The 18,311-nt window shown below is 42.0% G+C and overlaps 1 protein-coding gene across 1 annotated transcript in view; it reads left to right on the top strand.

The window, feature by feature from the left end:
* TRIO (trio Rho guanine nucleotide exchange factor) overlaps window positions 1-18,311 on the top strand; it is a 2,940,676-nt gene that overhangs the window by 1,211,178 nt on the left and 1,711,187 nt on the right. The window contains 1 exon segment of the mRNA XM_069730426.1: window positions 749-940. Within this exon segment, the coding sequence (XP_069586527.1) occupies window positions 749-940 (192 nt within the window).

Below are 18,311 nucleotides of genomic sequence, written 5' to 3'. Positions count from 1 at the left end.
CTGGTAATAGGCCATGGATACTGTCCCCCATACCAGTCTAAAAATATCAGCCCTTTGCCGCCACATAAATGGCGCAGCTGTAAAGTGCTCCAAATGTGGCACTTTGCCTCACTCTTATCACTTGCCCTGGTGCGGGGACAAGTGGGGGTAATATTTGTGGGGCTGATGTCAGCTTTGTCATCGGACATCAAGCCCAGAGGTTAGTAGTAAGACACCCCCATTACTAACCTCATGGTGTAAATTTAATAAAGACACACACAGAAAAAAAGTCCTTTATTTGAAACAAAAACTACACACCCTATTTTATTCACTTATTGTAAAATTAAACATATTAAATCACAGTATACCTCACCTGCTAATTCATTTATCTCATGAAAAGCCCATTTCTGCTATATATGTATGCATTGCTGAGTGGTGGCATGATGCAACCGCTCAGCTGTGCATCCTGGAGACACTGAGCACCACATTAGAATGGAGCTTCGGTGACAAGCAGTGACGTCGTTGAGGTTACTGCCGGTCAAAGGCTGTGATTCCCACAGTCAGCTCTGGGTGAAACAGCCTATGAACTGCGGTAATCTTAATGACGTCGCTGCAAGCGGTGACATCAATAAGATCCATGTGAAAAATTTACATGCGTTCACCACCATTGAATACAATGAATGTGCGTGTGTTTGTATTTGAGATTCTTAAAAGCTGATGGGTGAAGGGGGCCTTATGTTATTTTCTAACCCTATCTTTTTCATTTCAGAAAACACATCAGAGTGCATTGCAGGTGCAGCAGAAAGCTGAGGCTATGCTTCAAACTAATCATTATGATATGGATATGATTAGGGATTGTGCTGAAAAAGTAGCCTCACACTGGCAACAGTTGATGTTGAAAATGGAAGATCGTTTGAAACTTGTGAATGCCTCTGTAGCTTTTTATAAAACTTCAGAGCAGGTATGTAATTCAAAAATGAGAAAAAATATATAACTTATCATTTGATTGCACTGATGAGGCTTCCATGTATGGAACCCATCTGTATGGCCTAAGAAGAAAAATGCACAGGGTTTCCCAAAGACTAATGTGTCACTTTTTTCAAGTTATAAACCAAAACCTCAAAATAGGTGCACCACACAGGACCTACCCTGTGTTTTTATGTCATACTAGCTGAAGAGCCCGGCGTTGCCTGGGCATAGTAAATATCTGTGGTTAGTTATAGCACCTCACGTCTCTTATTTTCCCATCATGCCTCTCATTTTCTCCCTTACACCTCTCATTTTCCCCCTCCTCTTATTTTCCCCGTGACTCCTCTCATACCCCCCTAACACTTGTCATTTCGACCTCACATCTGTCATTTTCCTATCACTCCACTATTTTCCCTCACTCCTCTCATTTTGCACTCACACCTTTTCATTTTCACCTCACACCCCTCATTTTCACCTCAGTATATACATGTTTGTCATCTCCCTTATATATAGTATACACCTGTATGTCTTCTCTTGTATATTGTATATACCTGTATGTCATCTCCCCTGTAAATAGTATATACCTGCTGTATGTCATCTCCTCCTGTATATTGTATATACCCATGTGTCATCACCTATATTATATACCTGTATGCTATCTCTTCTGTATATACTATATACCTGTATGTCATCTCCTATATATAGTATATACATGTATGTCATCTCCTGTATATAGTATATACCTATATGTCATCTCCCCTGTCTATAGTATATACCTGTTGTATGTCATCTCCTCTATATACCTATGTCATCTCCTCTTTTATATAGTATATACCTGTATGTCATCTCCTCCTGTACATAGTATATACCTGTGTCATCTCCTCCTGTATATAGTATGTAGCTGTAAGTCATCTCCTCCTGTATATAGTATATACCTGTGTATCATCTGCTCCTGTATATAGTATATACCTGTGTGTCATCTCCTCCAGTATATAGTATATACCTGTGTATCATCTCCACTGTATATACTATATACCTGTGTGTCATCTCCTCCTGTATATAGTATATACCTGTGTGTAATCTCCTCCTGTATATTGTATATATCTGTGTGTCATCTCCTCCTGTATTAGACCGCATTCACACATTATTTGGTCAGTATTTTTACCTCAATATTTGTAAGCTAAATTGGCAGCCTGATAAATCCCCAGCCAACAGGAAGCCCTCCCCCAGGCAGTATATATTAGCTCACACATACACATAATAGACAGGTCATGTGACTGACAGCTGCCGTATTTCCTATATGGTACATTTGTTGCTCTTGTAGTTTGTCTGCTTATTAATCAGATTTTTAGTTTTGAAGGATAATACCAGACTTGTGTGTGTTTTAGGGCGAGTTTCATGTGTCAAGTTGTGTGTTGAGTTGCGTGTGGCGACATGCATGTACCGACTTTTGTGAGATGAGTTTTGTATGACAACATGCGTGTAGCAACTTTTTGTGTCGAGTTGCATGTGACAGGTTAGTGTAGCAAGTTGTGTGCAGTTGTTTTGCGCGTGGCAAGTTTTATGTGTGGTGCGTTTTGAGTAGGTGCAAGTTTTGTGTGAGGCAACTTTTGCATGTGTTGCAACTTTTGTGCATGTGGCAATTTTTCCGCGTGTGCAAGTTTTGCGTGTGGCGAGTTTTTTCCATATGGTGAGTTTTGCATGTGCGGCGAGTTTTGCGTGAGCCTAGTTTTGCATGTGGCGAGTTTTGCGCGTGGCGAGTTTTGAGCCGCGACTTATGTTTCAACTTATATGTGGCAAGGTTGGTGTATGTGTGGTGAAATGTGTGCTGAGGGTGGTATATGTGTTCAAGCTCATGGTAGTGTGTGGCACATTTTGTGTGTGTGCTCATATCCCCGATTGTGGTGAGTATCCCATGTTGCGGCCCCATCTTAGCAACTGTACGGTATATACTCTTTGGCGCCATCGCTCTCATTCTTTAAGTCCCCCTTGTTCACATCTGGCAGCTGTCAATTTGCCTCCAACACTTTTCCTTTCACTTTTTCCCCATTATGTAGATAAGGGCAAAATTGTTTGGTGAATTGGATAGTGTGGGGTTAAAATTTCACCTCACAACATAGTCTATGACGCTCTCGGGGTCCAGACGTGTGACTGTGGAAAATTTTGTTGCTGTAGCTGCGACACCTCCAACACTTTTCCTTTCACTTTTTCCCCATTATGTAGATAGGGGCAAAATTGTTTAGTGAATTGGAACGCGCGGGGTAAAAATTTTGCCTCACAACATAGCCTATGACACTCTCGGGGTCCAGACGTGTGACTGTGCAAAATTTTGTGGCTGTAGCTGCGACGGTGCAGATGCCAATCCTGGACATACAGTGGAGCAAAAAAGTATTTAGTCAGTCAGCAATAGTGCAAGTTCCACCACTTAAAAAGATGAGAGGCGTCTGTTATTTACATCATAGGTTGACCTCAACTATGCGAGACAAACTGAGAAAAAAAAATCCAGAAAATCACATTGTCTGTTTTTTTAACATTTTATTTGCATATTATGGTGGAAAATAAGTATTTGGTCAGAAACAAAATTTCATCTCAATACTTTGTAATATATCCTTTGTTGGCAATGACAGAGGTCAAACGTTTTCTGTAAGTCTTCACAAGGTTGCCACACACTGTTGTTGGTATGTTGGCCCATTCCTCCATGCAGATCTCCTCTAGAGCAATGATGTTTTTGGCTTTTCGCTTGGCAACACGGACTTTCAACTCCCTCCAAAGGTTTTCTATAGGGTTGAGATCTGGACACTGGCTAGGCCACTCCAGGACCTTGAAATGCTTCTTACGAAGCCACTCCTTCGTTGCCCTGGCGGTGTGCTTTGGATCATTGTCATGTTGAAAGACCCAGCCACGTTTCATCTTCAATGCCCTTGCTGATGGAAGGAGGTTTGCACTCAAAATCTCACGATACATGGCCCCATTCATTCTTTCATGTACCCGGATCAGTCGTCCTGGCCCCTTTGCAGAGAAACAGCCCCAAAGCATGATGTTTCCACCACCATGCTTTACAGTAGGTATGGTGTTTGATGGATGCAACTCAGTATTCTTTTTCCTCCAAACACAACAATTTGTGTTTCTACCAAACAGTTCCAGTTTGGTTTCATCAGACCATAGGACATTCTCCCAAAACTCCTCTGGATCATCCAAATGCTCTCTAGCAAACTTCAGACGGGCCCGGACATGTACTGGCTTAAGCAGTGGGACACGTCTGGCACTGCAGGATCTGAGTCCATGGTGGCGTAGTGTGTTACTTATGGTAGGCCTTGTTACATTGGTCCCAGCTCTCTGCAGTTCATTCACTAGGTCCCCCCGCGTGGTTCTGGGATTTTTGCTCACCGTTCTTGTGATCATTCTGACCCCACGGGGTGGGATTTTGCGTGGAGCCCCAGATCGAGGGAGATTATCAGTGGTCTTGTATGTCTTCCATTTTCTAATTATTGCTCCCACTGTTGATTTCTTCACTCCAAGCTGGTTGGCTATTGCAGATTCAGTCTTCCCAGCCTGGTGCAGGGATACAATTTTGTTTCTGGTGTCCTTTGACAGCTCTTTGGTCTTCACCATAGTGGAGTTTGGAGCCAGACTGTTTGAGGGTGTGCACAGGTGTCTTTTTATACTGATAACAAGTTTAAACATGTGCCATTACTATAGGTAATGAGTGGAGGAAAGAGGAGACTCTTAAAGAAGAAGTTACAGGTCTGTGAGAGCCAGAAATCTTGATTGTTTGTTTCTGACCAAATACTTATTTTCCACCATAAAATGCAAAAAAAATGATAAAAAAACAGACAATGTGATTTTCTGGATTTTTTTTTCTCAGTTTGTCTCCCATAGCTGAGGTCTACCTATGATGTAAATTACAGACGCCTCTCATCTTTTTAAGTGGTGGAACTTGCACTATTGCTGACTGACTAAATACTTTTTTGCCCCACTGTACATACACACATATACACACACATTCAGCTTTATATATTAGACTAGCTGAAGAGCCCGGCGTTGCCTGGGCATAGTAAATATCTGTGGTTAGTTATAGCACCTCACTTCTCTTATTTTCCCATCACGCCTCTCATTTTCCCAATCACATCTTTCATTTTCCCCCTCACATCTCTCATTTTCTCCCTCACTCCTCTCATTCCCCCCTAACATTTGTCATTTCAACCTCACATCTGTCATTTTCTGATCACTCCGCTATTTTTCCTCACTCCTCTCATTTTGCACTCACACCTTTTCATTTTCACCTCACACCTCTCATTTTCACCTCATCACCTCAGTATATACATGTTTGTCATCTCCCTTATATATAGTATACATCTGTATGTCATCTCCTGTATATAGTATATACCTGTATGTCATCTCCCCTGTATATAGTATATACCTGCTGTGTGTCATCTCCCCTGTATATAGTATATATCTGTGTGTCATCTCCTCCTGTATATAGTATATACCTGCATGTCATCTTCTATTTATAGCATATACCTGTATGTCATCTCCTCCTGTATATAGCATATACCTGTATGTCATCTCCTCCTGTATATAGTATATACCTGTTGGTCATCTGCTCCTGTATATAGTATATACCTGTGTGTCATCTCCTCCTGTATATAGTATATACCTGTATGTCATCTCCCCTGTATATAGTATATATCTGTGTGTCATCTCCTCCTGTATATAGTATATACCTGCATGTCATCTTCTATTTATAGCATATACCTGTATGTCATCTCCTCCTGTATATAGTATATACCTGTGTGTCATCTCTTCCTGTATTAGACCTCGTTCACACGTTATTTGCTCAGTATTTTTACCTCAGTATTTGTATGCTAAATTGGCAGCCTGATAAATCCCCAGCCAACAGGAAGCCCTCCCCCTGGCAATATATATTAGCTCACACATACACATAATAGACAGGTCATGTGACTGACAGCTGCCGTATTTCCTATATGGTACATTTGTTGTAGTTTGTCTGCTTATTAATCAGATTTTTATTTTTGAAGGATAATAGCAGACTTGTGTGTGTTTTAGGGCGAGTTTTGTTTGTCAAGTTGTGTGTGTTGAGTTGCGTGTGGCGACATGCATGTAGCGACTTTTGTGAGATGAGTTTTGTGTGGCAACATGCATGTAGCAACTTTTTGTGTGTCGAGTTGCATGTGACAGGTTAGTGTAGCAAGTTGTGTGCAGCAAGTTTTGCGCATGGCGAGTTTTGCGCGTGGCGAGTTTTATGTGTGGTGCCTTTTGAGTATGTGCAAGTTTTGTGTGAGGCAACTTTTGCATGTGTTGCAACTTTTGTGCATGTGGCAATTTTTCCGCGTGTGCAAGTTTTGCGTGTGGCGAGTTTTCCATGATATGAGTTTTGCACTTGTGGCGAGTTTTGCAAGAGCCTAGTTTTTGGATGTGGCAAGTTCTGCGCGTGGCGAGTTTTGAGTGGCGACTTTTGTGTTTCGACTTTTATGTGGCAAGGTTGGTGTATTTGTGATGAAATGTGTGCTGAGGGTAATATGTGTTCAAGCACGTGGTAGTGTGTTGCACATTTTGTGTGTGTGTTCATATCCCCGTGTGTGGTGAGTATCCCATGTCGGGGCCCCACCTTAGCAACTGTACGGTATATACTCTTTTGCGCCATCACTCTCATTCTTTAAGTCCCCCTTGTTCACATCTGGCAGCTGTCAATTTGCCTCCTACACTTTTCCTTTCATTTTTTCCCATAATGTAGATAGGGGCAAAATTGTTTGGTGAATTGGAAAGCGTGGGGTTAAAATTTCACCTCACAACATAGCCTATGATGCTCTCGGGGTCCAGACGTGTGACTGTGCAAAATGTTTTGGCTGTAGCTGCATTGGTGCAGATGCCAATCCCGGACATACATACATACACACACACACATTCAGCTTTATATAGTAGATTTTAAAATATACAAAGACGAGACTAAATTGAAACAGTAATGTGAGCTTGACCTAAAGTACATTCTGTCCACTACTGCTTGCTAGGAATCTATTCATTGCATGTTACACAATTTAGAACATTGTGCACAGTTTCTATATTTATATTTTTTAAACAGCTACACTTTACCTTCATAATCTTTAGTTTTGTTTCACACCGCATTTTTGAAATCTTTAAAGGGATTGTCAGCTCATTTTATATTTATGAACTATCCCTATCATAGGTCATCAGTACCAAGTTGGTGAAGATGCAAGGTGCCAGCTGCAGAGCAAAACATAGCTTGGTCAACTGTACAATGACTGGTCGGGAATTGCACATCCTCCCATATTTAACCCCTTAATGACAGCCAATACGTCTTTGAACTAACCTGAGATATAAGAGAATAGCCTCCACATACAGGTGACAATCCGGCAGCTGTCGGCTGTACACTATAGCTGACAACTTGCTGCATCAGCCACGATCAGTGTTTGCACCGTCCAATTCTGTGTAACCCCTTAGATGCTGCTGTCAATAGTGACTACATCATTATAAATGGTTAACAGAGTGTGTGGGCTTCCTATTTAACCAAATTGGTTTCCCAATATATGAGTCACTTCAAACATGGATAGTTCCCTACAAAAATAAATTTTGTAAATTTCCTTGAAAAAATGAAAAATGTTTGCTACATTTTTAATCCTCCTAAAATGCTAACAAAATAAAATAACATTTTACAAATGGTGCTGATGCAAAGCCGACATGTGGGAAATGTTATTTATTAATGGTTTGCTGAGGTATGGCCATCTGGATTAAAGGGATAATCATTCAAAGTTTGAAAATTGCTAATTTTTTAACATTTTTCTCAAATATTTTATATTTTTTATAAATAAACACAAAACATATTGACCTAAATTTACCATTATCATAAAGTATAATGTGTCACGAAAAAACAATCTCAAAATCACTGGGATTTGTTGAAGCAATGCAGAGTTATTACCACATAAAGTGACACTGGTCAGATTTAAAAAATTTGGCTCCGTCACTAAGGGGTTAAATAAATAGAAGTGGATCTTCAGGACCCCTCTGCGACCACTATAGAATGTGCAGAGCTGTGCTGTTCCACTCTGTAGCTGATAACATCCAGCCGGTGGCATTAGGAGCAGCTGGTTGGTGTGGATGTGGAAATCAAACTGCACTCAGATGTCATCTGAGTGCAGCCCAATGTTTTCATAGAATAATTCAGTTACATAGTCGAGTGCGATCCGAATATCTGATCAAACTTGGGCATGCAGTGATTTTTCCTCAGTCTGAGGAAAAAATTTGATGTGCACGGCCCCATAGAATATCATTGGTTCGAGTGTGATCCAATGTTTTGTCAGACTATACTTGTACCCGATATAGGTCATGTACACAAGCCTCAAGGAAAAGTCATCAATATAAAACTAGTGGAAAACCCCTTTAACCCCTTAGTGACAGAGCCAATTTGGTACTTAATGACCGAGCAAATTTTTGCAATTCTGACCACTGTCACTTTATGAGGTTATAACTCTAGAACGCTTTAACAAATCCCGCTGATTCTGAGATTGTTTTTTCATGACATATTGTACTTCATGTTAGTGGTAACATTTCTTCGATATTACTTGCGATTATTTATGGAAATATGGCGAAAATGTTTAAAATTTTGCAATTTTCAAACTTTGAATTTTTATGCCCTTAAATCAGAGAGATATGTCACACAAAATTGTTAATAAACAACATTTCCCACATGTCTACTCAGGGGCTGACTGGCAAATTTTAGCCTGGGGGGCAAGCACAAGCAGTGGCCCATGAGTAGCGGCCCATCCTTAAAGGGGTTGTCGGATCTTAAGCTACATGTCTACAGTCACTATGTGTGAATCCTCATATCGTGCGCACTGTGCGCTGTGAGGATTCTCTGGTGCCATCGCCGGGAACAGGTGGTCTGGTGACCGCAAGCATGTGATAGATAGAGATATTATATATATATATATATATATATATATATATATATATATATATATATATATATATATATATATATATATATATATATATATATATAGACACACACATTCCCACTGTATAATGACAGGCACAGCCCCACTGTATAATGACACGCACAACGCTACTGTATCATGACACACACACACACACAGCCCCACTGTATAATTAATGACACACACAGCCCCACTGTATAGTGACAGACACACAGCCCCACTCTATAATGAGGAGTGGTACTGTGCAGTGTTTAGATACAGAATAAGGCCACATTCAGTATTTGACCTCAGTATTTGTAGCCAAAACCAGGAGTGGGTGATAAATACAGAAGTGGTGCATATGTTTCTACTGTACATTTCCTCTGGATTGTCCCACTCCTGGTTTTGGCTTACAAATACTGATGAAAACACTGAACAAATACTGACCGTGTGAACGTGGGCTTAATACAGGTGCTCATTAGGGTGGAATAACACTAGCATATGGCATCAGATGTGATATGCCAATGATACTCGGCTCTTGCTCTGCTGTGAGCGTGATCAGAGTGTCCGTGCTCCAATGCTCTCGCAGCACAGGTGTGGAGGAGACGGAGAAATTAATTTCTCCATCTCCTCAATGGTCTGACTCGCCGTGTATCAGACTGCAACATCTGCTGAGAAAAAAAAAAAACACGACTGCACACGGACAGCAAGAGAGAAGAAGATTGTACCACTTTTGTGGAAGAAAATGGAACCGATTTTTTTTTTAATACTCTTTATTAGTCAATGTGGCAACATTTCACTTCCATATCAGAGAAATGTTCAGTTATGGATCCAAAACGTTGCCACATGGGCCAATAAAGAGTCTGCTACTTTTCTCATAATTAATCGTTGTGCTAGATAGACAGATACACACATACAATAGAAAAGATACTGAGAATTACACCATTTATGCAGGACATTAGAAGTATACACAGCTCCACAATATACTGTATATACTTGAGTATAAGTCGACCCAAGTATATGCCGAGGCACCTAATTTTGCCACAAAAAACTGTGAAAACGTATTGAGTCGAGTATAAGCCGGGTATGCATTGTCCCCACATCCCCGTCCTTGTATGCATGGCTCCCCTGTCCCTGTATGCATGGCTCCTCATCCCCGTCCTTGTCTGCATGGCTCCTTATCCCCGTGTTTGTGTGCATGGCTTCTTATCCCTGTTCATGTATGCATGGTTCCCAAAAAAAAAAAACATCCTACTTACCTTCACTGCATGCCCTCGCAGCATCTCGTTCCGGTGCCAGCAGCTCCTGTGGCCGGGCGATCACGTGTCCCCCGCTCATTAAGGTAATGAATATTTACCCACACCTATGGGAGTGGAGAGGGGTGAATACTCATTACCTTAATGAGCAGAAGACACGTGATCGGTCGCCCTGAAGAGCTGCTAGCGCTAGAACGAGATGCAGCGAGGGTGCGCAGGGAAGGTAAGTATGATGTGTGCTGGAAGCCGGCGGCTGTGGCTGTCAACGCTCTAAAAGAAATGAATATTCACTGCCATTGCAGTGAATATTCATTTCTCTTTAGCAGCGGCACAGGCTTTAACCACAGCCGCCGGTTCCTGCCTCTGTCACCCGCTGCTCCTTCTCCATCTTTCTGGGACAATGATTTGTGAATAAAGGTACTGTTACACTAAACGATTTACCAATGATCATGACCAGCGATACGACCTGGCCTTGATTGTTGGTAAGTCGTTGTGTGGTCGCTGGGGAGCTGTCACATAGACCAACGATCAGAGGAAAGACTTCGGCATCGTTGAAACTGTCTTCAACGATGCCGAAGTCCCCGGGTAACCAGGGTAAACATCGGGTTACTTAGTGCAAGGCCGCTCTTAGTAACCCGATATTTACCCTGGTTACCATTGTAAAAGTAAAAAAAAAAAAAAACAGTACATACTCACCTTCCTGTCACGTCCCCCAGCATCAGCTTCCCTGCACTGTGTAAGCGCCGCTGTGCTCTGCTTTACGGCCGTCCGGCCGGCGCTGACACAGTCAGTGAGGAAAGCTGACGCTGAGGGACGTGACAGGAATGTGAGTACGTAATGTTTTTTTTTTTTAACTTTTACAATGGTAACCAGGGTAAATATCGGGTTACTAAGCGTGGCCCTGCGCTTAGTAACCCGATATTTACCCTGGTTACCAGTGAACACATCGCTGGATCAGCGTCACACACGCAGATTCAGCGATGACAGCGGGTGATCAGCGACCAAAAAAAAAAGGTCCTGATCATTCCCAGCGACCAACGATCTCCCAGCAGAGGCCTGATCGTTGGTCGCTGTCACGCATAACGATTTCGTTAACGATATCGTTGCTACGTCACAAAAAGCAACGATATCGTTAATGAAATCGTTATGTGTGAAGGTACCTTAAGCCGAGGGGAGTGTTTTCAGCACAAAAAAATATGCTGAGAAACTCGGCTTATACACGAGTATATATGGTATACTACAATCTATTATATACAGAGAGGCATATTATATACCGTGTTAAGGAATATAGAGCGGGGCATATATTATATAGTGTAGAGATGTGGCAGCAGTGTATATAGTGTGAATTCCACACTATATGCATTGCGCCATACTATATAAACATCTCTACACTATATAAACATCTCTACAATACACATGGGAAGAAGGAATCAATATCACCATTACACACTGAATGGGAAACCACTGGGTAAATCTGACAGGGAGAAGGACTTGGGGATCCTAGTTAATGATAAACTTACCTGGAGCAGCCAGTGCCAGGCAGCAGCTGCCAAGGCAAACAGGATCATGGGGTGCATTAAAAGAGGTCTGGATACACATGATGAGAGCATTATACTACCTCTGTACAAATCCCTAGTTAGACCGCACATGGAGTACTGTGTCCAGTTTTGGGCACCGGTGCTCATGAAGGATATAATGGAACTAGAGAGAGTACAAAGGAGGGCAACAAAATTAATAAAGGGGATGGGAGAACTACAATACCCAGATAGATTAGCGAAATTAGGATTATTTAGTCTAGAAAAAAGACGACTGAGGGGCGATCTAATAACCATGTATAAGTATATAAGGGGACAATACAAATATCTCGCTGAGGATCTGTTTATACCAAGGAAGGTGACGGGCACAAGGGGGCATTCTTTGCGTCTGGAGGAGAGAAGGTTTTTCCACCAACATAGAAGAGGATTCTTTACTGTTAGGGCAGTGAGAATCTGGAATTGCTTGCCTGAGGAGGTGGTGATGGCGAACTCAGTCGAGGGGTTCAAGAGAGGCCTGGATGTCTTCCTGGAGCAGAACAATATTGTATCATACAATTATTAGGTTCTGTAGAAGGACGTAGATCTGGGGATTTATTATGATGGAATATAGGCTGAACTGGATGGACAAATGTCTTTTTTCGGCCTTACTAACTATGTTACTATGTTACAATATACGGTAATTAAGACAGCATTATACTATATTATGATGCATACATCACATAGGAGACACTGCGACTGCTGAACATATATCACATTGAAACTACTGTATATACAATACATATTAAATGGTGGCCCGATTCTAACGCATCAGGTATTCTAGAATATGCATGTCCACATAGTATATTGCCCAGTCACGTAGTATATTGCCCAGTCACGTAGTATATTGCCCAGCCACGTAGTATATTGCCCAGCCACGTAGTATATTGCCCAGCCACGTAGTATATTGCCCAGTCACGTAGTATATTGCCCAGCCACGTAGTATATTGCCCAGCTACGTAATATATTGCCCAGTCACGTAGTATATTGCCCAGTCATGTAGTATATTGCCCAGCCACGTAGTATATTGCCCAGACATGTAGTACATTGCCCAGCCATGTAGTACATTGCCCAGCCACGTAGTATTCAGCACACAGCCACGTAGTATATTGCCCAGTCACGTAGTATATTGCCCAGTCACGTAGTATATTTCCCAGACAGGTAGGTATATAACACTGCCCATGCAGTATTTAGCAGTGTGTGCACCATATCCCTGTTAAAAAAAAATTAATTAAAATAAAAAAGTTATATACTCACCCCTGGGATCCAGCGAAGCTGTGTGATGCGGCCGCCATCTTCCGTTCCCAGGATGCATTGCAAAATTACCCAGATGACTTAGCGGTCTCGTGAGACCGCTAAGTCTTATGGGTGAGTACGCAATGCATCTTTGGGAACGGAAGATGGCGGCCGGCTGGAGCGCATCGTCCGACGACGGAAGGTGAGAATAGCAGGTTTTTGTTTTTTTAACATTACATCTTTTTACTATTGATGCTGCATAGGCAGAATCAATAGTAAAAACTTGGTCACAAAGGGTTAATAGCGGCGGTAACGGAGTGCGCTAACCGCGCCATAATGCGGTCTGTTACCGCTGGCATTAACCCTGTGTGAGCGATGACTGGAGGGGATTATGGAGCGGTCACTGACTGCGGGGAGTATGGAGCGGGCGTCGGGCACACTGATTGCGGGGAGTATGGAGCGGGCGCCGGGGACACTGCTGCGGCGAGTATGGAGCGGGCGGTGGGCACTGTGAGTGCAGGGGTGTAGGGGAGGGACTAATCGGACTGTGCCCATCGTTGATTGGTCGCGGCAGCGATGATATGCAGCTGGCGAGACCAATCAGCGACGCGGGATTTCCGTTACGGAAATTGCCGACAGAAAGACGGAAGTACCCCTTAGGCAATTATATATATATATATATATATAGATTAGACACAGTAGTAGAAAAAACGGAACAGCACAACGCTTTACCTATCTTCTGGGTGCAAAGCCTCCAGGCAGCCCGTCCACCGGCTCTCCTTAGTCCATAGATTCAAGCAAAAAACAGGCAGCACTCCATTATATCTCAAGGCTTGAGAAAGGCTCATTTGGAGCCGAAACGTCGTGGTAAAGACATGTGGGTCTAATTAAACTCTGCACAGTTGACAAAGATATAATGGAGTGCTGCCTGTTTTTTGCTTGAATCTATAGATTAGACACAGATAGATAGTGCGACTATACACAGCAGTGTCGCCTATATAACGCATATATATTAGTCGGTACATTATACAGGTGATACTGCAAATGTTGGATACACGTTATATAGGCGATAGTGCTGTATATAATGATAGTATCACCTATATATCATATATACAGCAGTCTATATTCATTATATAGGCAATACTGCTTCTGATGTGTATATACGTTATATATAGGTGTTACTGCTGTGTATATATGTATGTGTGTGTGTGTATATACATACACACACACACACACACACCAGTATCACCTACATAACGACATATATACACAGAAGTATCACCTATATGCACATCAGTAGCAGTATTGCCTATATAATGTGTATAGACTGCTATATATATACATTATATAGGTGATACTGCTGTATATAATCACTATATTACCAATATAATGTATGTATAGCAGTCTATATCCTATATAGGTGACACTGCTACTGATGTGTATATACCTTATATAGGTGATACTGCTGTGTATAGATGTACATATATGTGTGTGTATATATATATATATATATATATATATATATATATATATATATATACATACATACACACACCGCAGTGTCACCTATATAAGGTATATACGCATCAGTAGCAGTGTCACCTATATAACATATAGACTGCTATACATGCATCATAGTGGTATAGTGATTATATACAGCAGTATCACCTATATAATGTATATATAGCAGTCTATACACATTATATAGGCAATACTGCCGTATATACATTAAAAAAATCATCTTGGGACTCACCCAGGTCCCTGAGATGGGGGGAGGTCAGGAGGATGAGGAGCTGAGGTGGGTCGGGTGACGGGTCCTGGCCAGCGTTGGCAGTGAAGTGGAGAGGAACTTGAAGGATCATCCCAGGCATTGGTGAGCAGTCTGTCTGACGCTGGTGCAGGCCGGCCAGCGTCAGACACAGTCAGGCTATGCGCGCTTTTTCAAATATGTGCGCGCAGCCGCGCATGGTCTCCTCTCTCCTGCTTGCCCGCTCTGACATGACCAGCGAGCACGCGCAGGAACTAGGACTGCGGCCGTGCTCGCACACTAGTGCGGGCCGCCGCGGCACTTCAGAGCAGGCAACGCGCGCGCACAGGACCTGACTAAAGGGCCGGCTGGAGGGACGCGGCGCGCTATGTATTAAAATCGCTGCCGATCCTCCAGCGGCCCTGTGCACCTGCTCAGGCACCGGCCCGGGGGGCAGATGCATTCCTGCCACCCGGCCCAGTCCGCCCCTGTGTCTACTTTACATCAGCACAATTTTGGAAACAATTTTTTGTTGTTGTTAGGAAGTTATGAGGGTATGTGCAAACGTTGCGGATTCTCTGAGGATCCGCAGCGTTTTTTGCAGTGCAGAAACGCTGCAGATCCGCAACTGATTTACAGTACAATGTAAATCAATGAGAAAAAGAAATGCTGTGCACACTTAGCGGAAAACCCGCTGCGGAAACTCTGCGGTTTAAAATAAGTAGCATGTCACTTCTTTTTTGTGAATCTGCAGCGTTTTTGTACCCGTTACATTATAGAAAACCGCAGGGGTAAAAAAACGTAGCAAATCCGCAAGAAAACCACAGCAAAAACGCACAAAAGCGCTGCGAAACCGCACAAAAAAACGCAACAAATCCGCAGGTGTGTTTTCTGCTAGGAGAGGAAGAATCCGCACCAGAAATTCCTAAGCCTAATCCACAACGTGTGCACATAGCCTGAGGGTTATTTGACCAGCGATTTCTCATTTTTACAACAAAATTTACAAAACCATTTTTTTAGGGACCACCTCACATTTAAAGTCACTTGGAGGGGTGAACATGACAGAAAATAGCCAAACTTGACACCATTCTAAAAACTACACCCCTCAAGGTGCTCAAAACCACATTCAAGAAGTTTATTAACCCTTTTCTTGCTTCACAGGAACATTGAATCCCCAAGTGCTTCACAGAAGTTTATAACGTAGAGCCGTGAAAATTAAAAAATCACATTTTTTTAAACAAAAATGATCTTTTCGCCCACAAATTTTTATTTTCACAAGGGTAACAGGAGAAATTAGACCCCAATGATTGTTGTGCAATTTGTCCTGAGTACGCCGATACCCCATATGTGAGGGTAGCCCACAGTTTGGGTGCATGGCAGAGCTTGGAAGAGAAGGAGTTCCGTTTGACTTTTCCAATGCTGGAATTGAGATTGGATGCCATGTCGCGTTTGGAGAGCCCCTGATGTGCCTAAACAGTGGAAATCCCCCACAAATGATCCCATTTTGGAAACTAGACCCATTAAAGAACTTATCTACATGTGTGGTAAGCACTTTGAACCCCCAAGTGCTTCACAGAAATTTATAACGTAGAGCCGTGAAAATAAAAAAAAAATCATTTTTTTCCCTCAAAAATGATTTTTTTAGCTCGCAATTTTTTATTTTCTCAAGGGTAACAGAAGAAATTGGACCCCAAAACTTGTTGTCCAGTTTGTCCTGAGTACGCTGATACCCCATATGTAGGGGGGACCACTGTTTGGGCACACATCGGGGCTCGGAAGGGAAGTAGTGACGTTTTAAAATGCAGAGTTTGATGGAATGGTTTTGCGGGCGTCATGTTGCATTTGCAGAGCTCCTGATGTACTTAAACAGTAGAGACCCCCCAAGTGACCCCATTTTGGAAACTAGACCCCCAAAGAGCTTATCTAGATGTGTGGTGAACCCCCAACTGCTTCACAGAAGTTTATAATGTAGAGCCACGAAAATGAAAAATCATATTTTTCCACAAAAATGATCTTTTCACCCCCAAATTTTTACTTTCACAAGTGTAACAGGAGAAATTGAACCCCAAAATTTATTGTGCAATTTATGCTGAGTACGCTGATACCCCATATGTGGGGGTGGGGGCACTTTTTGGGCGCATGGCAGAGCTCGGAAGTGAAGGATCACCGTTTTGGAATGCAGACTTTGATAGTCGTGAAACTAATTTTTTTTTCCACAAAAATGATTTTTTTTTGCCCCCAATTTTTTATTTTCCCAAGGTAACAGGAGAAATTGGACCCCGGAAGTTGTGCAATTTGTCCTGAGTACGCTGATACCCCATATGTGCGGGGGGGGGGGGGGGGGGGAACACTGTTTGGGCACACATCAGGGCTCGGAAGGAAAGTGGTGACATTTTAAAATGCAGACTTTGATGGAATGGTCTGCGGGTGTCATGTTGCATTTGCAGAGCCCCTGATGTACCTAAACAGTAGAAACCCCCCACAAGTGACCCTATTTTGGAAACTATACCCCCCAAGGAACTTATCTAGATATGTGCTGAGCATTTTGAACGCCCCAGTGTTTCACAGAACTTTGACGCAGAGCTGTGAAAATAAAAAATAATTTTTTTCCACAAAAAATGATTTTTTTTAGCCCCCAATTTTTTTTTATTTTTGCAAGGGTAACAGGAGAAACTGTACCCCAAAAAGTTGTTTGTCCAATTAGTTCTGAGTACGCTGATACCATATGTGGGGGTAAACCACTGTTTGGACACACAGCAGAGCTCATAAGTGAGGGAGCACCATTTGACTTTTTGAGCTCAAAATTGACTGTCGTGTTTGTAGACCCCCTGATGTACCTAAACAGTGGAAACCCCCCAATTCTAAATCCAACCCTAACCCCAACACACCCCTAATCCCAACCCTAACCATAACCCTAATCACAACCCTAACGCCAAAACACCCCTAACCCTAATCCCAACTCTAACCCTAATCAAATCCCTAAACCAACACACCCTTAATCATAATCTCAAACCTAACCCTAATCCCAATACACCCCTAACCCTAATCCCAACCCTAACCTTAACCCTAATCCCAAACCTAACCCTAATCTCAAACGTAACCCTAATGCCAACCCTAATCCAAACCCTAATCCCAACTCTAGCCCTAACTTTAGGCCTAAACCTAACTTTAGCCCCAACCCTAACCCTAACTTTAGCCCCAACCCTAACCCTAACATTAGCCCTAATCCTAACTTTAGCCCCAACCCTAACCCTAGCCCTAACCCTAATTGGAAAATGGAAATGCATACATTTTTTTTCTTTTATTGTATATATACATATATGTGTATATATATATATATATATATATATATATATATATATATATATATATATATATATATATATATATATATATATATATATATATAATATTATACCAATTTATTAAAAAATCCTGAAGACCATTTGACTAGTTTTCAGGAAAAATAACTATGGAAAAATAGATACACTGCAATGTTATAAAGAAAAATGATAATTTTTTAAATCTGTTTTTAACCACTTTACGACATCCTCCGTATATGCACAGTGAGGTGGGAGATGTGCTCCCATGTGACAGTCGT

Source organism: Ranitomeya imitator, chromosome 6 (assembly GCF_032444005.1).
Source record: "Ranitomeya imitator isolate aRanImi1 chromosome 6, aRanImi1.pri, whole genome shotgun sequence".
In the NCBI taxonomy this organism is placed as follows: domain Eukaryota; kingdom Metazoa; phylum Chordata; class Amphibia; order Anura; family Dendrobatidae; genus Ranitomeya; species Ranitomeya imitator.
This window is presented reverse-complemented; position numbering and strand designations above follow the sequence as displayed.